General features: G+C 31.7%; 1 protein-coding gene across 1 annotated transcript; it reads left to right on the top strand.

Annotated features, from left to right (window-relative positions):
- The first annotated feature begins 313 nt into the window (after nt 1-313).
- LOC145318494 (transcriptional enhancer factor TEF-3-like) lies at nt 314-21,609 on the top strand. The gene is made up of 15 exons (XM_080159771.1): nt 314-575; nt 1,961-2,050; nt 4,388-4,447; nt 5,410-5,501; nt 5,855-5,960; nt 6,604-6,694; nt 7,073-7,111; nt 7,367-7,466; nt 11,631-11,755; nt 12,066-12,208; nt 12,834-12,914; nt 14,188-14,273; nt 15,654-15,749; nt 16,184-16,322; nt 18,442-21,609. Exons 1-15 carry the CDS (start codon nt 444-446, stop codon nt 18,553-18,555), a joined length of 1,494 nt encoding a protein of 497 aa, XP_080015897.1. The 5' UTR covers nt 314-443; the 3' UTR covers nt 18,556-21,609.
- Nucleotides 21,610-23,872: the final 2,263 nt, after the last annotated feature.

The following is a 23,872-nucleotide window of genomic DNA, read 5'->3' on the forward strand; positions in this document are numbered from 1 at the left end:
CAATACTTCCGTAGCGGTTTTTTTTAGCAAATCTTAAATACATATATGTATTTGACAGAAATTGATTCAAGTTCATAGTGAATGTAGATTTTTTAAGTCAGTAGATGTTTTGATTTATTACAAAATTTAGGTAAATGCTAAATTATATATTTTTAAAAAAGTTTTCACTGTTTTTTTTGTTGGCTATATCGTCGTATTTCTTAATTAATAAAAGATTAAATGCAAACGATTTCTTCACATTAACATAATATTAATTTGATTAATAATATAAATTAAATATGATATAAACAATTTTGAAATTATCTTATACCTAATTTGTGTATATTTTCAGAAAATTCAACTTTCAAATAAAGTAAATTTTATAAGACAAACAAATAGAATCTTAATCTTTCCTTTTCCCTACTAAGGGAACTGAAAAAAAATCAGCTAAAATCACAAAAAAAATGCCTGAATCGACCCACCTGTCGCCGACAAACGGCGGTGTCCCGCCGGATAATTCTCGCCTTATCGGTACGCCACAACCCACCGCCCTGGAGGAGAGAAAATCGCCGCTAGCCTCGACAATCACAATGCAGGTTTCAATTTTTTTAATAATAGAACGTAGAGGGAAAAAGTGCCTCAAAAATTAGCCATGTGACGTCATAAAAATGAGGGAATATCCATCTCTTTTTTTGGGGGTTTTCTTTCCCACTTCTCCTCTCATCTCCCTCATTTTTATGACGTCACATGGCTGATTTTTTCAGGGAAGCTCATTACTAGCTCATTACCAGGCAGGCTATAAGGACTTTATTTAGGCGTAGGTAAAGATATATTGACACGAGAAAAAAAATTTACCAAAGAAGCACCACCATAAAAAAAACTTTAATATGCTATAATTAATTCTCAATACTGAAAACTATCACAAAGAAAACTATTAAAGTAAAATTCTTGCAACCAAATTATAACATAGGTGAAATTTTTTTATTGAATCCTTGTAAGAATTATATAAATTTTGACCTATTTAGAGTTTCTATCTGAAATAACGTTTTTAAGCATACCTTAATAATATCAATCTATCTATCTATCTATCTATCTATCTATCTATCTATCTATCTATCTATCTATCTATCTATCTATCTATCTATCTATCTATCTATCTATCTATCTATCTATCTATCTATCTATCTATCTATCTGTCTATCTATCTATCTATCTATCTATCTATCTATCTATCTATCTATCTATCTATCTATCTATCTATCTATCTATCTATCTATCTATCTATCTATCTATCTATCTATCTATCTATCTATCTATCTATCTATCTATCTATCTATCTATCTATCTATCTATCTATCTATCTATCTATCTATCTATCTATCTATCTATCTATCTATCTATCTATCTAACTATCTAACTATCTAACTATCTATCTATCTATCTATCTATCTATCCATCTATCTATCTATCTATCTATCTATCTATCTATCTATCTATCTATCTATCTATCTATCTATCTATCTATCTATCTATCTATCTATCTATCTATCTATCTATCTATCTATCTATCTATCTATCTATCTATCTATCCATCTATCTATCTATCTATCTATCTATCTATCTATCTATCTATCTATCTATCTATCTATCTATCTATCTATCTATCTATCTATCTATCTATCTATCTATCTATCTATCTATCTATCTATCTATCTATCTATCTATCTATCTATCTATCTATCTAACTATCTAACTATCTAACTATCTATCTATCTATCTATCTATCTATCCATCTATCTATCTATCTATCTATCTATCTATCTATCTATCTATCTATCTATCTATCTATCTATCTATCTATCTATCTATCTATCTATCTATCTATCTATCTATCTATCTATCTATCTATCCATCTATCTATCTATCTATCTATCTATCTATCTATCTATCTATCTATCTATCTATCTATCTATCTACCTAGGGAACAGACACAGTACGGCTGACTGGAGTATCAGAAACGATCAGCCAGCAGATAGCTAAATATGATTCCAGCGAGTTTGATGACGATAAGGTATAAACATTCTTAATGACATCCAAAAATTAGCAACAATAACAAGTTATCGCCAGGATTAGACCTGTTACTCAAAATACACTTTTTCGAATTTAATTTTTCTGCTGACCTAAAAAGTTACTTCAGGGGCCTAGAAATACATGAACAAATCTTTGAATCATACCTAGCGCTGGCGATGTCCGTTTTTAGCATTTTTCATCAATTTTTTTTTTAAACTGACCAGCGCTAGTTGAAGAATAGACTTTAACAAAAGATTTTATGGATATCATATCTTTGGCCTTATATGTTTAAGTTGTAAAATAAAGAAAAGCTAAAAACTTGCAAATTTCTGCGAAATTGTAAAAACTGCCGTGCTACCGTTATCTGTTGATTTTTTAGAGGCCTGGCGCTAGGTAGCCAGTAGAGATAAAGAGATGAAATTTTGTACATTTATTTCTATGCCCCTAAAGTAACTTTTTAGGTCAGCAAAAGAATTAAATTCGTAAAAGTGTATTTTGAGTTACAGGTCTAACCAGGATCATAAAACGCAGTCACTTAGAATTATTTAGGCTGCACTATGTTTCTTTGATTATAAAGAAAAACTTATTTTTAACAGGTATTCAACATAAACACTGTTTTTTTTTGTATTTATTTTCTAATTTTTAACTCTTTTTTTTCAACGTTTAAAAAAAGTTTCTTTATTAGTTTGATATAAAAGGCTCTGTACAATATATTATCTAAGTTATTTTTTCTTCATAAAAAGATTTATATTTTTAACCTTAAATTAAGAGGATTGATTTTTTCTAAATTTTCACCTTGAGAGACTAATATCAGAAATTTTCAGTATATTTTCTATTCAACAAGATCTCATAAACAGCTGTAAAGTTAGACCCACAACGTAGTCGATTTTCTGGGATGTAAATGGCAGCTAGCTTAATTAAGAAAGAAGTTCTGAATATTTAAAAATGTACGTTAGATATATGTTTTTATACAATATATTGAGACCTTTTCAATGGCTGTACGTACTACAGTTTAAGCCACATTTGAGAAAAAAATCTTTTTTGTTATTTCCAATACTTGTCCCTTCATCTATAATGTTTAATTTTACTTAAAACCCTGAAAAGGCTTCTCTTATATTCACATTAATTTCCTTAGAATTATATTCATGATATTCTTCAAAATATGCTTCCAAATAAAACAAGGATGATAAAACCGTATAATATCAGTATATTTATTTGTTTGAAATATTTTTGGTTGTAGTTACAATAACTCTAAAAAATGAGTTAGCATACTAACTAGGACATACAGACTATTTTCAAGATTAATGTGGCTACGGTACTAAAAGTCAGGGCTCGGCAGCCGTGCCTCAAATTCAAACCCGATTGAATACTTTGAAAAGAGGGATTGTCATATTTGGGCCAGGTTTAGACTTCAATCTGATTTTTAAAATTGTGAAAGGTTAATTATCCTGAGGCTAACATGCGGTTGACGCGCGGCTGCCGAGCCCTGATGAAAATGAAAAGGGCTGACGCGCGGCTGCCGAGCCCTGCTGAAAATGAAAAGGGTTTAATATTTATAAAGCTTGTTTATTTTGAACTAAAATACTTTTTACATTGAAGTATGGACTTTTTAAAAACATTATTAAATTATTCATTAATGTTAGAAATACCAGATATTTAAGATAAACATAGGCAGAACTTCTAAAACCCTCCGCTTGTTTACTTGTTATATGGTCTTTTCTCCAAAAAATAATGAAAATGGACACAACCCAATCTGTCCCGATTTTTTATCACTTTGAAAAGTGTGATTCCAGTTACGTCATATACGTTTCGTGAAAGAAAAAGGGAAGGGGGGAAGAAAATCTCTTCTAAAGAGATGGGAGAAAAGGGAAGAGATTTTCTTCCCCCCTTCCCTTTTTATATGACGTCACAGGAATCGCACTTTTCAAAAGTGATACAAAATCGGGACAGATTGGGTTGTGTCATGAAAATGGATATAATATGCGTGGATATTGTAATTGGCATACTCTGATGCAAAGTTTTCCCAGCTGAAAAATATTACTACTTTATTAAATAACTTGCGGCAGCGCACCTATAATCTAAGGGGCTCTGCAAAGGGGTAGATAACTAGATAGTGAACAGAAAAATAGCCTAAAACCATCCCAAGGATGAAATATAAAATTTAAAAAGCCTAAAACCATCCCGTGACCTATGTGAAGCTTCCCTATAATGGAGAACTCAATCAGTTTCGCAGTTATTGAAATCTTAAGCTTCTGACAAAAAACCTTATGTAGTACTTTTTAAAATAGGATTTGTATATTTTACTGAAATGTGTTTTCACTGTAATTAATATTTGTAGGAGACAGTTGGTACAGACGCAGAGGGTGTCTGGGCTCCAGAAATTGAACAATCTTTCCAGGTACAGTAGTTAGTACAGGTACACTAGTTGGTACAGGTACACTTTTTGGTACAGGTACCCTAGTTGGTACAGGTACAGTATTTGGTACAGGTACAGTAGTTGGTTTGGGTACAGTAGTTGGTACAGGTACGCTAGTTGGTACAGGTACACTATTTGGTACAGGTACAGTAGTTGGTACGGGTACACTAGTTGTTACAGATACAGTATTTGGTACAGGTACAGTAGTTGGTACGGGTACACTAGTTGGTACAGGTACGCTAGTTGGTACAGGTACCCTAGTTGGTACAGGTACCCTAGTTGGTACAGGTACACTATTTGGTACAGGTACAGTAGTTGGTACGGGTACACTAGTTGTTACAGGTACAGTATTTGGTACAGGTACAGTAGTTGGTACGGGTACACTAGTTGGTACAGGTACACTAGTTGGTACAGGTACACTAGTTGGTACAGGTATACTAGTTGGTACAGGTACACTAGTTGGTACAGGTATACTAGTTGGTACAGGTACACTAGCTGGTACAGGTGCACTAGTTGGTACAGGTGCACTAGTTTTTCTCAGTTACAATTACAGATAGATGTTTTAATATTCATCACCCAATAACATTCTTTGTGCATCCATCTATCATCTACGCTTTTATTTTTTTCTGTAAATTGTTGGTAAATTATAACTACCAGAGGCCTCTAGAAGCCTCTAAGGATACTCAAGTCTAGAGGGGTAGGGGGGAAGTCGTCTATTTTTAATTTAAGTTTTAAATAGATAAAGGAACTTTTTTGGAAGGGGGTCATTTTTTCTAGAGTTGATCTCTTTTAGTTAAAAACCTTCCCTGGAACTATTAAAAGCTTCACTGTAAAGGAGAACCATATTAGTTCAGTTATTAGCTAGATCCTTTGCTATGGACAGAAAAAAAAGCTTACTACTTTGTATAATACGATTGATGTTCTCATTCTTGTTTTTATTTTAGGAAGCTCTTGCTATATACCCGCCGTGCGGACGCAGGAAAATCATTCTTTCTGACGAGGGGAAGATGTACGGCAGAAATGAACTGATAGCCAGGTATTGATGGTAGCTATGCCTTTCTACAAGCCTGACGTGTCACCCTGTCTAATTGTCCGTGATAGTGTATTTTCAAGAAATCTTGCAAGCTGCAGACAAAATTTAGAAAATTTATTTCTAGTGTGTGCATTTGAATCCAATTCATTTCAACTGAATCAAAACCGGATGTTAGCCATACTGTTGATAACATGTAATGTATCATATTATGAAAAAGTGAATGAAAAACATATTTTTCCAAAATTAAGGAGGGGGGAAGAAGATTGCTAATTTAATTGAAAGTTTGTAAATAAAATCTAATTGTGCATCTTTACTACAAGCCACAGCAGCCACGCACTAATGACTGTCTGTTCCAGGTATATTAAGCTGCGGACAGGTAAAACAAGAACGAGAAAACAAGTCAGTTCCCACATACAAGTTCTGGCTAGAAGAAAACTAAGAGAAATACAAGCCAAACTCAAGGTAATTATTTGTATGTATTTTTAAATTTGTTCATGTTTAATGTTTTTAAAGTGCAATATGTAATGTAAAATCTCTCAAAAAGCTAGCTTAAATGGTCTGTATTCAGAGTCAGGTCATGTTTTAAGCTATTTATAAAAAGTGCTCAAAGCTGTACTGAAAAAAGTAACAAAGTTATGACTATAATAATAATTTATTTCAGAGTCCTAACCCTGTGAATACTACCTATACTGAACAAAGTAACAAAGTTATGACTACAATAATAATTTATTTTAGAGTCCTAACCCTGTGAATACTACCTATACTGAACAAAGTAACAAAGTTATGACTATAATATTAATTTATTTCAGAGTCCTAACCCTGTGAATACCACCTATACTGAACAAAGTAACAAAGTTATGACTATAATATTGTTTTTTTTCAGAGTCCTAACCCTGTGAATACCAACTATACTGAACAAAGTAACAAAGTTATGACTATAATAATAATTTATTTCAGAGTCCTAACCCTGTGAATACTACCTATACTGAACAAAGTAACAAAGTTATGACTATAATAATAATTTATTTCAGAGTCCTAACCCTGTGAATACCACCTATACTGAACAAAGTAACAAAGTTATGACTATAATAATAATGTATTTCAGAGTCCTAACCCTGTGAATACTACCTATACTGAACAAAGCAACAAAGAGAAAGCTATCCAACAAATGCAACAAATGAGCTCAGCACAAATAGGTAAAGAACAAGACAAAAATATAAGATAATTAAATAAAGCAATGGATGTAGAATATACGTGGATATCATGAAAGGGGAAAATTGTCGTAAATTTAGTTTCCTAAAATGTAGCAGCTCTATAATCGTTACTAGAAAGTCCATTTAAAACATGCAAATTTTTTTTGCCAAATAATTTTTGTATGATATGATTATCCTATTATCCGGATTTTTGGATTACTGATTCTTATGACAGCAAGGTTCAATGTTATAAGTGAAGCATCTCTATAATAAAGTCCTAAAAATGTAAGTATGTCCTTAAACAGTATACTGTATTTAATAAGTTTTGCAACTTATTTACTTACTTGTTAATAATGAATGACTATTTTATTTATTATTTAGTATCTGCATCTGCCCTACACTCAAAGAATTTATTACAAGGTAAATTATTGTTAATTGATTTGCATTGATTTTAAATAGATTTTAAAGTTTCCGTGATAAAAGCTAAGCTTTTGACACTGTTTCATAAAAAATTACAACTGAAAATCATCTGTATAAAAGATCAGAAACTTCAGAAATTGAGTTTGTAGCAAAAATACAATTTTTCTTTCTATAATGATTTTATCCTACTAAATGAGGAATTTTATTGATCATACTTACATCGTTATATTCTTGATCAAACCAATTATTTTCTAGGAAGTTCCAATACTGGCAGCAATACAAGTGCTTCCCAAACCAGTTCTGTGACCTATGGTGGTAGTCAATTCTGGCAGCCGGCCATCACACAGGCGGAAGAGTAAGTTTCAAATCTTTTACAGCATGGCTTCGAAACCGATTAATATTCTCAGGATTGGTACCGGTTCTCATAAAAAATCATTACAGATTATTTACCACGAATAATAAAATAAAAATCATAATTTTAATACCAGTTTTGTTAGCCCCTCGGTCCTAACAAAACTGGTTTTAATATTCTCGGTAAGTTGTCTATAATGCGATGCGATAAATAACTATTCTTAAACCTTTCTTTAAAAAAAAAAGAACTTCTGTTGAAAGGAGAAGGGATTAGAATTTATAGACCGGCCATTTTATATGATTGGCTTATGCATTAAATTCAGATTTGAATTGTGATTTTTTTAATAGTGAAGCTACTCTATAATATGAAATGTCCGTCTGTCCGTATGTCCGTATGTCCGTCTGTCCGTCTTAGTTTGGGGGAAACGTGATTTTCTCGGCTCCTATAAAAGATAAAAGGCTGAAATTTTTTGACAACATTCCCATTATCAAGGATCACAATTAACTATAAAACATCAATGTCGATAGGACCGCTTTTTAGCAGGTTTTAGGCTATTTTTGTATTTTTCACATTTTTCTCCATATCTTTGGTGTTTATGGTCCGATTTCCAAAATTGTTTCAGTTGTAGAATCAAAATTAAATTTCCTGTCATTTCAAGAAAACAACTATGACGGTCAGACTGCCTTTAAGCAGGTTTTAGGCTATTTTTTATTTTTCACATTTTTCTCCATACCTTTGGTATTTATGGCCCAATTTCCAAAGTTTTTCAGTTATAGATATCAAAATTAAATTTCCTTTCGTTTCAAGAACACATCAATGGCGGGCAGACTGCCTTTTTGCAGGTTTTTGGCTATTTTTATATTTTTCACATTTATCTTCATATCTTTGGTGTTTATGGTCCGTTTTTTAAAATTTTTTGTAGAAAAAAATATCAAAATTAAATTTCCCGTTGTTCTGAGCATCCAGTGTGTAATTTACTTTGACCGTCAGTCTGTTAGTCATAGTACTGAAATATAAATAAATATTAAGAAATTAACAAATGTTGAAAAGGTTTCGTGATTTTTTCCTAATATGCATGCTTTTGTCAACTAATATCTAAATTCTTATTTAATTGTTTATGCTTCGCTACTTATGGATGTTATCATCCTTGTTTGTCTCACAATTGGCGGAATTATCTAAAACAGAAAGCCATCTCTGTTTTTAACTGCAATAAAGATGGAGATATAGATTTTATGACTTTTATTTCACATAAAAGTACAAATATACGTCAAAATGGGTTTACCTGGATATTTTCATTTAAAGATTTTTTTCGAACCTCGTAAAAGTGTCGAACTATGACGTCAGAAAAAAATAACAATTAACCAATGAGAAGCCAGTATTCACTGTAATTGACCAATGGTAAAATATATAGCGGTCTCTCATTGGTTAATTATTATTTTTTTCTGACGTCATAGTCAGACACTTTTACTGGGTTCATTTTTTTCTCACATGGCCATTAATTTCTTATACATACTTAAATAACTCAATAATAAAATCTTTGTCCCCACTATTTAAATTTTGTTCAATAAGGTAAGTTTTGTATTTGATGTTTTTGCTTTTTAAAAGTAAAAAATAGGTCAATTTACATCTTTTATAAAGAAAAAAAAACATTTCTTGATTTTGCTTTATATAACTGAAAAGTACTAAATGATTATAAAGAAGTAGAAGCTGCTCTATAACTACCTATGATATTTCCAATATATTTTTTATTTAGAATTTTTTATTTACTTTTTTAGTTTCGAAACCGTTTTTTTTATTTTATATTATAAAAAAAGTTTATTATTAGTTTTACTTTACTGAAATAATAATGTTACCCAAAGTTTTAATGCATACGCTGGCTCAAAACTTTGGGTACTTCCATTAAATCTCAAATGTTTGGGTAAAACTAGGAGAGTCCAAATGTTTCAACAAATAATCCTTATACTAAAGTAACAGGATGTTTGTGTGTCTGTCTGTTTGTTTGTAGCGAAGGATCTCGCTAACCGCTGAACCGATCGGGTTCTCCTTAACAGGGTACCTTCTCATAGGTCCCGGGAAGGTTTATAACTATTTTGGGGGAGGATACCACCACCCTCCCAAGAGAAATCACAATAAAATCGAGAAAAAAAATTGAAATATTTCCGCCGCATAGTGTCGCTAGCGTAGTCGCGCTGCGTAGAGACATGAATTTATCAGCTGATCGCAACATAGACAAATTATTTTTCAAATTAGATCTTTAAAATAAAATAAAAACATTTAAATGTCACTAGAGGCCTCTAGGGGCGTAGCCGCTAGTCTTTAATATAAAGTAAGGATAATTTAATTTTTCATTATTGTGGATGTACGTACACCAATTAATCGTTAATCGATTGTCTTATCCCTTGTGATCCCTGATACTTTGTGAAAGTGATTGATAGATTTTGTAAACAAAAAATCCGGGTTGGTCATGTGTTTTTTTTAACATATTTCAGTTGGGGACACTAAACTATTTTTAAACTTGAAGAAATGTTCTCTTCTACACTGTAAAAGATAATTTTTTCAATTTGGTATCAATTGATACGCTGTGGTTTTGTATTAGACCTGGACCCGTAAGTGTGCTGTATTAACAAAATGAATATATAACCCATGTAGTACTATACCGTAATAACTAATACAATACACAGATATTACGTTTTTAGTATCAATTCTTACCCAACAGAGTAACAAAAGTTACGAACCAAAGTACTAAAAACTTCCTTCTAGCGTATTGAATTTTATTCCATAGAGAGTATTAGATAATACTATAAAATGCACTTTCTTTAATTAGTAATACATATTACTCCATAGAACACTAAGTAATACTCAATACAGTATTGGAATCTTCCTTATATCGTAATAAGGTTTTTTTTTGTTAGAACGTATGGGATGATGCTATACAGTAATGAAATGAATATATATAGTATCATCTGATGCTAAATTTTTATTTTATTTTTAACAGTGTACCAGGAATCTCAAGGGATACGACAATGGCCGATAAATTGATGTACACCCCCAATGGATATGCCCAAAATCACTCCTTCTATAGATAGTAATTAGTGGTTGAAACGTTAAGTCAGCGAATAAGAAAACGTTATTTAAAACCTAGGGGACTAGTGTAATAAACAGCCTCCCTGCCTTCTACTCAGGCTTGAGAACGCAAAACTATCAAATAAAAATATTTTATAGTTTATCTTTGATAATTAATTTTGCCCCCTCTTTGGATTTAGTTTTTGTTAGGAAAAATTTAAACAATTAAAGGTTTCCGTTTTTTTAAATGCATTTCATCGTGTCCTGTTTTCTGTACCTTTTCCTAAATGGATGGAGGAAATATTAATCTAATGACTATAATTCTGAGCTGGATCTTTAAATCATTTTAGTGGTGAGCCAGATCGGGGTGAGCCGAATTTCAGCCAATCACAGCGCGTCATTTCATAAAATGCTGTGCTCTCATTAGTGGAAAGTTGGCTCACCCCGATCTGGCTCACCACTAAAATGATACAAAGATTCAGCTCTGCTAAAAATAAAACTGGTTTCATAGCCCAAACTGAATTTAATCAGAGAAAGAATTTTGTTTTTTTCTTCAAAATTGTTTTTCTAGAAAAAGAACTAAGTAGATTTATTCCAAATTAGGGCGTAATATCACCCCCGTTAAAAAAGGGGAGGAATTTGACCTCTTCTCCATTTCTCTTAATCCAGGATTTATGTATTTTTGGTGGGGGTGTGAGGTACACCCCTTTTTACGCCCACAAAGAATTTTCTAACGTGCTAATTTAGTTTCTGAAAAGACTTCTTCTATACACGATGCAGTAAATATAAAATAAGATTATTAAAAAATATTAAATTAATGTTTAAGCTAAGTGTCTTTTTAGTAGTTGCTATAAAAAAGCTACTCTATCAGTGATTTTGTCTGTTAATACGCGATACAGATAAATTGTGTAAAACTCTGTAACTATCTAGCCATGTATGATTTCCGATGGAATTTTAGATAACATTAAAAATTAAGATTCAATCTCATAAAATATATGCTTCGGCAATTAAACTGCAGTACATAAATTCTTAGGAAAGATGGAAAAAAAGTTTTTAAGACCCAAATAATAAAAAACTTTTAATGACGCAATTTTCTGTTTTTAGTATCAAGCCATTTTCGAGCTCTAGTGTGCAGACCAATAATTATCCCCCGGGCATCAACCTGACCGTACCCAAGGTGGGGGCAGTGTCCCCACAGGGGGGCTCCCCCACAGCGCCCCCATGGCTGGGTAAGTGAAATTTTGAAATTATCAGATCAAAAACGACAAAGGAGAGAGTGAAAAGGCGATTACTCCCCTCAAACATTGAAACCCCCCTCATTTTAACACTTAAAGTAAAAAAATATTAGATTATCCCCCCTCAAACCTTTGAAATCCCTCATTTTAGCCCACTCAAAGAAAAGCATGGACGTCCTTGAATCCGAAACAACTTATTATCAATCTGCTAATTGTTTATTGAAAGCCTATAAAATGCTCTTTTCTAAATATTTTTTAACAGTTATTGAAAAAGGCAGTACTTAATTTTTGTTACATTTTTCAGGAAGGAGCATAGCAACTCGCAAACTGCGCATGATCGAGCACTCTGCCTTTGTCGAGGAGGAGAGGGAAGGAGGGGACACTTATCAAAAACATTTGTTTGTTCATATTGGAGAGAGATCAGAATATTCAGACCCATCCCTGGAGGTAAGAAAGTTTGTACCTGAGACAGGTTTTCATAAAGTTCCCCACTCCCCGCCCACCCATTCATTCCACTTGACCCCACCTCCCTATCTATCTAACTGTCGTCTGCGTTTAAATGAATCAATAACTTTATGAAAACCTGTCTCTGGATTACCTGGACTTCATGCCAAATGTCGCCTTCTTATCTAATAGATATTGACAGATTTTTGCCTGAGGGAAGAAGGGGGGGGGGGGGGGCGAGAGATAAAAGCGGTGTCTACCACCTCCCCCAAAATTTTGGAAATACTTTAGATTACCCTTTCACATGTTGATTAATAATCTTTAAAAGAAATACAAAAGTAGTTAATAAAAGTTTTCTTTTTTAAATTGATCTTTCTGTTAATTTCAAAATAGATTCCTGTAATAACATTGATTTTCTTTCGTATATATATTTTTTTCAGTATGAATTCGAAAAATCAATTATAGCATATATAAATGGCAAATTTAAATAAAAATAATAAAATCAATACCAGTTGTGTTAGCCCGGGCCTTCGGCCCCTCAGGGTTAATTAAAAAAAATTTTCCTTTTGATATCCGCGTAAAGCTGTCTATAATACGATGCGATAAATAGATATTTTTCTTTGTTTAGCCTGTTGATATTCGGCAGATTTACGACAAATTTCCAGAAAAATCTGGAGGACTCAAGGAAATGTATGAGAAGGGACCACAGGTAAAATATTAGGGTTGGGCCGGATATCTGGCCAACGTTCGATATCCGGTAAATTACCGGATATCCGGCCAGATAACTGGATATCCGGCGTCAAAAATCGGCCGGATATCATGTAACCGGATAGTTTTAATATCCGGTATCCGGCCGGATATTGAAAATGACCGGATAACCGGCCAGACCGGATATCAAATAAAATATATTTTTAGCTACAAGGATTTATAGTTTAAATTGTCCGTCCGTCCGTAATTCAAGACCTGTTTTGCATTATATGCAATTGGAATAATTTTTTTTTGTGCAAGGCATCTATAGCATTTAGACTATTAAAGCTTAATTCTTAAAGGTTAAAATCCACGAACAAGAGCAAGTAATTCCAAGCATCTTCCAGCATTGACCCATATTATTTTTTTAGTGAATATACTAGGTTTATGTTTAATATTTGCTTTATCGACTAAAAAGTTAGGTTTCACTATGGTTTTATATGAAAATAAACCTTGAAGTGTAAAGCAACTTTTAAAGCAATATCATCAAATGCTTTGTTGAGTTCAAAGGACAAAATAAAATAACACTGCAGAAAAGCATCAAATGTTGTAAATTGCAAAAGTAAATTAATTAAATTGTTTATAAGTTACCAACCCTTTTTCTAAATATACATTTTTAATCACAATAATATACTTTTGTGTCAAAGCTTTTAAACAACAGTTTGAACTCATCAAAACATTCGATGATATTGCATCAAACAATGCTTAACATTTCAAATTTTTTTTTCATATAAAACCATGGTGAAACCTAACTTTTTTGTCGATAAAGCAAATATTAAACATAAACCTAGTATATTCACTAAAAAAATACTATGGGTCAATGCTGGAAGATGCTTAGAATCACTTGCTCTTGTTCGTGGATAGTCCTCTTTAAGGTTGATTTATGTATATTTAGGTATATACTTAACCATTTGTGCCTGTTTTTGAGCCAAATTAATTATTTTTACTACCAACTCAATAAATATTAGTATAGATTTTTCTCGTATTTATTCGAATCCGGTGGATAGGAACCGGTTCTCATCCATACGAAAAAAACTATGTCTAGCATCATATTATATCCAGCTTTCTACGAATATTAAAATGTACAATCATAATTATAAAACAAGTTTTTTTTATATCCGCGGAAAGCCGTTTATGATACGATGAATTTAGTTAGACTTGAATTTTAGATAATTCTTCAATTATTTAACAATTTTACTTTCCAGTAATCTATCTAATCATCAAATCTACTTTAGGATGCTTTCTTCCTTGTAAAATTTTGGGCAGATTTAAACACGAACATAGCCGACGCCGCAAGTACCTTTTATGGAGTCACAACTACGTAAGTTACTTTTTTAAAAGCGAAGCTTTTCTATAATTAGGGTCGGTCCGTCCGTACGTCCGTCCGTAACGGATAGCTTTTTTCGTTAATTTAGGCATGTTAGAATTGTCCTATCGATTTCAAATTTTGCATGGTGATTCCTTTAGTAGTTAGATACGATTTAGAAAGCGTAGCAACTCTATAATCATTACCAAAATTTCCGTACGTCCATTTTGAACATGTTGATTTTTCTACTTTTTTAACAACAAATTTTTATGTGATCTAATCATCCGATTGATCTGATTTTTGGTATATTGATTCCTGGGACAACAAAGTATAATGTTATAAGCAAAGCAACTCTATAATCAAGTCTTAAATATGTAAGTATGTCCATAAACATTATCCTGTATAAAGCAGTTTTTGAACAAATTTACTTACAATTTTGCTTCGACTCTTATACATTTATATTCTGATTATTCAGTTCTGACACTATATAAGTGTTCATGTCCGTTTGTCCTACCGTTTCAGTTCTTCGCTTTTATGGATGTTCTCATCCTTGTTTATCTGTCTGTACATGGTTTGTCTGTGACTTAAAGACTGTCAAGCAACAAAATAATGTATAAATTTATGGATCTTTGATTAAAAATAGCAGTTAATACATTGTACTTTGTATTAGTACAAAGGTTTATACCAGCTTATACCAATAATAAAATTAATTTAAAAAATCACAAAACCTGTTCGTGATTTTCAGCTGTCGTTTGGGAGCAACATTTAGTAGAATTGACGACCTTTTTATCTGCCCCTAATATTTTTTAAAGCGAAGCTTTTCTATAATTAGGGTCGGTCCGTACGTCCGTCCGAGATAGTTAGCTTTTATTCGTTAATTTAGGCATGTTAGAATTGTCCTATCGATTTCAAACTTTGCATGGTGATACTGTAGTAGTTAGGTACGATTTAGAAAGCATAGCAACTCTATAATCATTACCAGAATGTCCTACGTCCATTTTAAATATGTTGATTTTTTACTTTTTTAATAACAATTTTTATGTGATAAAAACATCCGATTGATCTGATTTTTTGATTACTGATTCCTATTACAATAAGGTACAATATTATGAGCGAAGCATCTCTATAATCAAGTATTAAAAATGTCAGTATGTCCTTAAACAAAATTCTGTATTTAAGAAGTTTTGCAACAAATTTACGTTGGTATAATTTTGTCAAACCTTATATTTTCATATTTTGTATATTCAGTTCTGACACTCAACAAAAGTTAATGTTCGTCTGTCATATCGTTTCAGAGCTTCGCTTTTATGGATGTTGTCATCCTTGTTTTATACCTATTTCGCTTGTTGGCTTTACCTTATTCCTGCGATGTACTAATATTTGTACTATTTCTAGGTATGAAAGTACAGAGAATATGGTAATACAGTGCAGTACAAAAGTTTGTAGTTTTGGAAAACAGGTTGTGGAAAAAGTGGAAACCGAATATGCCAGGTACAAAAAATTACATTTCTTAAAAGCGCAGCTTCTATTTAGGTTGGGCACTGTCGGGAGACCGGATGAAAAAAGTTTATTTTAGTGTTAGGCTAAAATGACTTTGCAATTGTATCAGTAAGTAGGTCTAATAACACCCTTTGCTAATTTTAAATCCAACTAAATCTAATTTTGAACAAGTTTGTTTTTTTAAAGTTCTTCAAAAAAACACTCCTGAAGGGAGTTAATCAATGGCCATATTTATCAGTTGCTTTGCAAAAGTCACGGAAATTCTGCCTTAAATAGATCATATATAGAGTGGTTTAGAAAAAGCAAAGTTGTAAAGAATAGAAAAGTATGGATCTTGGACAAAAGTATCTATTCATTTGACTTAAAATAAGTGTATTTGAACCTATGGGAGAAGAACTATTCTTTACTTGATCCTCTAATTTTAGTTTTGAGGGAGGACGTTATCTGTACAAGATCCACCGCAGTCCTATGTGCGAGTACATGATTAATTTTATTCACAAGCTGAAACACCTTCCAGAAAAGTACATGATGAACAGTGTACTAGAAAATTTTACTATTTTACAGGTAAAATCATTATTTTTTCTAGAATTATCTGCTTCTAAAATTGCCGCGGTTTTTATATAATATAGTCTGCCTCCAGTTGTCTATTGGTTGATACAAAACAAGCTGATCCTTATTGGTTTATAGCGATAGCTAATTTGGAGTTGCCTCCAGTAACGTTATTTACTTAGGAAATGGTAAAAGTTGCAATATCCCATTCAAAACTAGGCCGGGACCTAATTTATGGCCAGGTTTCCTATCCCTTATCCCTGGTAAAATATTTTTTAGAATTGCCTTTTATATATGTTCTAACTAGCAGCTGCGCCCCTAGAATCTAGGGGGTATTTATTCGAAGGAATAGAGAAGGAAGAAAATAGCCTAAAACCAATGTGAAGCTTCCCTAGTATAGATAACTCAATCGTGTCATTAGTTATAGAAAAATTAAGCAGAAGACAAAATATCATTAATACTTTCGGGATATTATTCGGGAAAAGTAACAGAATATCTGTATTCGTGTACCAAAGGATCTCACCAACCACTTGACCGATATGGTTCACCTTTACAGTTAAGATTTATAGGTACTGGGAAGGCTTGTAACTATTTTGGGGAGGGTGGTTCTCTCCCAAGAAATTAGCCTTTAGATTAAATTTATTAAAAATATTTTTTGCCGCTAGATGCCTCTAGGGGCGAAGAAAAATATTTAAAGTGTCACTAGAAGCCTCTATGGCTGTAACAACTGGTATTTAACAAATGATATGAGTTAGCTCAATTTTTTAGATGTGTGTAGACAATAAAGAAATAAATAATATGTTAAAAGGGGTAGATTGGTTTTTTGTTGAACAAAATTTCTTTAAAAGTTGGTGTTGCGCCGCATTGCAATTTAAATAGCCAAAAAATTCTCGGAAATGTTACTTACAGCCGTTTAAAAGATCATATTATGCACATTGCATACATTCAGCAACTCAAAATGATTAGATGAAAACGAATTAATCTTTTAATTTTACTCAAAAAAATATTTACAAAATATAAAACAGCTTACCTGGGGCGTTCAAGCTTTTATATTTGGGGGGGGGGGGGGGGGTAAAATGATTTTAAAGGGTGGGTAATTTGTATTGGGGGGGGGGGGTAAAATTTTAAGCAATATATTTAGTAGATGTTGTTTTAGGTTAAATTGATATATTATATATAAATACACGCTCAAGAAGCCATAAAATGAAAAAACATTTTGCTTAAGATTTTATGTTTTTTTTTAATTAAGAATTCTAGAGCAAAATCCTTATTGATCCAAAGGCCAAATTTGAAATTTCTAATACTTAAAAACAAATCACTTTAGTTAAATTTTTGGATCTACTGCAGTTCACGGTAAAATATTGCTGGTAAGCAATATTTCAAAAAATCTATGAATTTTAAAGGCTGCTAGCTGCCAAACGGCTGAACGTACAGATCATACCTGCACACCATTTTAAGCGGCATAAAAAGGCCTACAAATAATCTGTAATAGCCAAGATCCAATGATGCACAGGGAAAGCTTCACTGAAGAAAAAACGCGTGAAATAGGTCTTTTTCGCGCATTTCTCTGCACTGCGAGATAATTATGCATTATTGATTTATGGCTATTCCAGATTATTTGTAGGCCTTCTTATGCCGCTTAAAACAGTGTGCGAGCATAATCTGTACGTTCAGCCGTTTGGCAGCTAGCAGCCTTTAAAATTCATAGATTTTTTGAAATATTGCTTACCAGCAATATTTTACCGTGAACTGCAGTAGATCCAAATTTTTTAATTTGGGATTAAGAACGCGTCTTCTAAAATATCATGTATAAGTACCTTTTATCCAGTTACAGCATTTGGTTATGTTTCTCTCTGTGTATGTCCAGTAAGATCCGTAAACAGCGAAATCGATCGTTACAGAAAATTACCTCCTCTCCCCCTACCTTTTCATACATTTTATCTTTAGAAGAACTAGATTTCAATGGCTTTGAAAGCCATAAAATTGTTTTCCTTGATTAAAAATAAGCTATTTATGTACCTACCTATTTTAAAATGAATTATTCAATGTTTTATACACCTAAATCTAATATTTGCTTTTGTATTTTTTGTTTCCCTAAAAAAAAACCAAATGATTTAAACTTCCATTTTTCCAGGTGATATCCAACCGAGAAAGCGGAGAGACCCTTCTATGCGTTGCCTATGTGTTCGAGGTATCCACTTCAGAACACGGAGCTCAACACCATATCTATAAACTTGTCAAAGATTAAACTTTTCAAAACATCAAAATGTAGTGTAAAATGGCGCCAAGAAAGAAAAAAAAACGCGCGAAAAACAAAACAATCAAGTGAAAAATGGCGCAAAACCATTCGAAAAGCGCGCGCAAAAAAAAAGTTATTTCTCCATGTGGCTATCTATTGGAACCTATATGGACAATGGATGTTATCATAAATGTATGGATTAATGGAAACAGTTACAAAATCAAAATTACACCAAGAGAAAATGAATGCACAAATTAGGTTAACCTGTTTCCATATTATTATATCCAATACCTAATTCTAAATTAAAAATATAACACATCCATTCTGAATTAAAGTTATGTTAAACAAAACTTGAAAATTCATCTAAATTGAATTTTGGAAAGTCATATTTTTAATTAAGATTTATTCTAGTTTAACCTAACTTTTATTGAAGCATGGTGTGATTTGAAAAGCTGCTTAGTAACCTGAAAATGATTATTAAACTTTGATGATGATAAATGTTGTGTCGCCACTGTGTAGACTAGACTGGTTGTGTCGCCACTGTGTAGACTAGACTGGTTGTATAATGGATGTTAGAGCCACACTATTTTAGTATTTTTATATCTATAATATATGTTAGTAAACAATAAACTTAAGCTAGGAAATTTTTGAGCACATTGACCAATTTTCAAATTTTAAAAAAATTATAACAATAAATTTGGTTTTTATATTCCTTTACTTTCGTTATAAACATAAAGTATTAGTCAACTAAGATTAAATAAACAAAAAAGAGCTTTTTATGTAAATGAAAGTTGAAATATTAAAATCTTTTTATATATTTTTTATGACCCACTCAAATAGCAGCTAAATTTTATCCAATTGAAGACATCTCAATTAAATACTTTTTGATCTAAACAGTATTTTAAAGTCTTATATATTTTATTTTATATTTTTTGCCTAACTGATAAAGGTTGTATGAAAAATATTAAGCAATATTTTTTTAAAACTGTTTTTAACCTATTTTTAAAATGTATATCAAAAATATACTATGACACCAGTAGAATCAGACTGCAGAGCCCAAATTTGAATTAAGTCCCCAATAAACTTTTTTTGGGGGATTCAAAAATTAATTATTACTGTTGCTCTGGTCAGATTGACCAGAGCAAAAGGTTTTTTTTTTACTTAGGTTAATATTGTGGCTTAGAGAACAATTTTATATAATTCACGTTATATTGATACAATAAAAAAAAACATTATTCTGTTCAATGAAAATAATTTTTTTTCTAAAACAATTAATTTCAGTGAAAAATTTAACATAATACAATAAAACACATAATGCTAAAGTCAAACCAATAAGATTTCTTTTTTCATTTCACAAAGTGACTTATTTACAATGTAATTGTAGTTAAATAATTTTTATTTAATTAAAATGAAAAGAATGAAAACTATACATGTAAAAGATACATACTTTTTAAAAATATTTTTAAAAATAAGTTTGAATAATCTTATTTTATATCATATTTGTATATGTGACAAAAATAATTTTGTTGTATTGCATAAACATTTGTTGTCATGTTGTCATCAAATTTAACCCTTTACACCCAATTTTTATGTGTTTAAAATAGGTGATAGAACACAAACATGTTAATGTTAATTCATTGGTATATTGTAAAGATTTAGCTTTTTAGGGAATTTTTATAGTAAAATCATAAGGCCTAATTTTACTCTATACCAGGATACAATATTTATGAAGCAAAAAGCTACGAATTTTACCCCAAAAAAAAGACCTTTTGCTCTGGTCAAAATGACCACGACAACAGTAAAAATTAATATTTAAATCCCCCCAAAAAAGTTTATTGGGGACTTAAGTCAAATTTAGGCTCTGCAGTCTGATTCTACTGGTGTCATAGTATATTTTTTATATACGTTTTAAAAATAGGTTAAAAACAGTTTAATTCTTCATATATTACTCATATTTTACATTAAATAAAACACAGTAAAAATTGTAAATAAAATAAGCCATGTTAAGTTTTATGTATTCTACTATATATAGTAATAAGATCTCAATTTAAAGTTTCAGTTCTATGAAAAAATATTATTTAATGTATCAGCTAAGTCAATATTTTATGTTATTTCAAAGCAGTTTCAGGTTTATAAATATAAGAAAAAAGAAATTTTAATAAAAAGACCTAAAATACTAAATGCCATATCATAACAAAAATTAAATTTACATCACAATATATTTTGAAAAATCTTTATTTCTTCCTATTTTTTAGTTAATTAAATGCTATAGGTATAAGTTAACAAAAATCATTTAATTAAACATTTTTTTATAGTATGTAAAATGAATTGAATAAAATATATTAGGGTGTCTCGTTTAAGACAAAAGTGGTGATTTTTATTTGAAATGAAACTGAAACACCCTAATAGTTATTTATCGCTTCGTATTATAGACAGCTTTCTGTGGATATTAACATGAAAAACCAGTTTTGTTATACCTGAGGGTATGAAGGCCTGAGCTAACAAAAAAACTGGTATCAATTTTATGATTTTTATTTGGTTATTCGTGAAAAATTGTCTGTAACACGATGCTTTACATGATTTAGTATGGCTAAGAAAGAACCGGTTCTTATCTAGCAGTTATTAGTCGGTTTCAAAGCCACACTTGAAATTGTATTATCTAATCTGAATGTCGTCGTTGTGTGAGTAACTTGACAATCTATGAACAGAAGAAAATGTCTTTCAGAATTTTATTAGTATCAGCACAAACCTAAAAAAGGGCCATTTTGAGAAAAAAAAGTAAATTTTTATATTATGCCATACAAAAAATCACTTTAATATGCCTTAAATTGTAATTTAATACATTTCACGTGTAATTCCACGCACATAAAAAAAACTATTTTGTTTATTTTTTTTATCATTTGCTAAAAGCAAAACAAATTTTGTACTTTTGGTCATTGTTTTTAAAAATTATTAAATCTAATTTTTTCTAATTCTATAAATGTATATTTTGTTGAAAATTGCCCAGTGAAGTTCTAAAATTGATATAATAAATTTTTGTTGTCTTTATGAAAATTATTTAATGTGAACTTTATCCTTAAATCAAGTAACAAGATCTGTGTCTATCTGTTTTTACCGATACGGTTCTCCTCCTTAACAATGTAGCTTCCCATAGGTCCTGGGCAGTTTTATAACAATTTTTGGAGAGGGTACCACCATCCTACCAGGAGAAATCGCCAAAAAATGATGTTCTACGAAAATAGCGCCGCCTAGGTGCCTCTAAATATTTATTTGGTAACCTGAGCTGGATCTTTAAATCATTTTAGTTGTGAGCCAGATCGGGGTGCGCCGAATTGCAGCCAATCACAGCGCGGCATTTCAGTAAATGTTGTGCTCTCATTGGTGGAAAGTTGGCTCACCCCGATCTGGCTCACCACTAAAATGATTTAAAGATCCAGCTCTTAACTTAAATTTGAAAGAAAATAATTTACATTCCGCTAGATGCCTCTAGTGGCGAAGCTGCAAGTATCAATATATAGATATAACAAGGATGACAACATCCATAAAAGCGAAGCACTGAAACGGTAGGACAAACGGACATTAACACTTGTATAGTGTCTGAACTGAATAATCAGAATATAAAAGTATAAGAGTCGAAGCAAAATTGTAAGTAATTTGTTGAAAAACTGCTTGATACGGGATAATGTTTATAGACATACTTAAATTTTTAGGACTTGATTTTAGAGTTGCTTCGCTTATAATATTGTTCTTTGTTGTCCCGGCCCAGGAATCAATATACAAAAAATCAGATCAAACGGATAATTAGATCACATAAAAATTTGTTGTTAAAAAAGTAGAAAAATCAACATGTTTAAAATGGACGTACGGACATACTGGTAATGATTATAGAGTTGCTATGCTTTCTAAATCGTACCTAACTACTATAGAAATCATCATTCAAAGTTTGAAATCGATAGGACAATTCTAACATGCCTAAAATAAGGAATAAAAGCTATCTATCTCGGAGGGACGGACCGACCCTAATTATAGAAAAGCTTCGCTTTTAAAAAGTTTCTGTATGTCTATCAACATACGTGCATTGATAAAGAGAATGTAATAATCCGTACTTTTTCGTGGATGCTTATATTTGGTTACTAAAAAGATAGGTATATTATATTAAAATGAAAATACTCGATTTCTGAAAATCAAAATTCAAAAAAGGTACCCAACTTTTTTAAGCTAACAAATATAATAACGCGATTTTAAAACTTTGTGCATTAACATGCTTTACAATCCAATGTATGAATGTCCGTTCATTAAGATCACGTAAACAGTTAGATCGGAGGTTTTATGGAGGTATAGTTTGAGGAGGTCATCAGCGCCTGTTGATCACTGACCCCCCCCCCCCCCCACCCTACCTCTTATTTTTAATTAAAAGTAAAGAGGGGGCGGGTTTGGTTCCTATAGCTCTCCCCTGTCCATAAATTTTTTTAGTGGTGAGCCAGATCGGGGAGCGCCGAATTTCAGCCAATCACAGCGCGGCATTTCATAAAATGTTGTGCTCTCATTAGTGGAAAGTTGGCTCACGCCGATCTGGCTCACCACTAAAATGATTTAAATATCCAGCTCAGTACTCAATACAACCTAACTCAACCTGCCTTAATAAATCTAATTACATATAACTAGCGGCTACGCCCCTAGAAGCATCGAGGGGCACTGAAGTTGGGGTGGGACACATCCTAAGGGTGGAATTACCTTCCCCCAAAATAGTTAAAAACCTTTCCTTTGCTACAGACAACGAAAAGCTTTCCACTTTAAATAATAGAAGAATACTAAGATTTTTCTTGGGTGGAGTCTAAAAGGGTCCTGAATGTAATTTGGTCTATCTCAAAAAACGCAAACTCAGTAATGTGCGACATTTTTAATGAATTAAATTAATCAACTTTTTTTAAAAGAAAGCTTTTCTATAATCACTAAAAGTTTAGCTTTTGTATAGTTGAGGTTGGTCCGCCTTTCTGTTGGTAACAATTATTGCTTATTGTTAATAAAAAATCCTTGCGTCCATGTACACTTTTTAATAACATTTTTTATGATACTTGTGTAAATAAAAAAAGCTTATAAATGGTCCGTTGGTTGATCTGTTAATAACGGATAGCTTTTATTGTCATTAGGAATTTTAGAGTTGTCTTATTGATTTCCAACGTAGTAGTAGGGTGCCTGTACGATATAAAAAGTCAACCAGAAATTCCAGACGTTCATTATAAAATGCAAATTTTTTCTTTTTGACAACATTTTTTATGATTTTATGATTGGGGTTGGGGTGGGGGTGGGGTTGCGTTCAACGCTA

Source organism: Acartia tonsa, chromosome 5 (genome assembly GCF_053477335.1).
Source record: "Acartia tonsa isolate MP-2025a chromosome 5, ASM5347733v1, whole genome shotgun sequence".
Lineage (NCBI taxonomy): Eukaryota > Metazoa > Arthropoda > Copepoda > Calanoida > Acartiidae > Acartia > Acartia tonsa.

Bases quoted from the DNA above. Each gene is read 5' to 3' on its own strand.
- LOC145318494 (XM_080159771.1), top strand. From the start codon at position 444: ATGCCTGAATCGACCCACCTGTCGCCGACAAACGGCGGTGTCCCGCCG. The intron at 2,051-4,387 runs GTATAAACATTC...TAATATTTGTAG, and splicing joins GCGAGTTTGATGACGATAAG to GAGACAGTTGGTACAGACGC. The intron at 14,274-15,653 runs GTAAGTTACTTT...TACTATTTCTAG, and splicing joins TTTTATGGAGTCACAACTAC to GTATGAAAGTACAGAGAATA.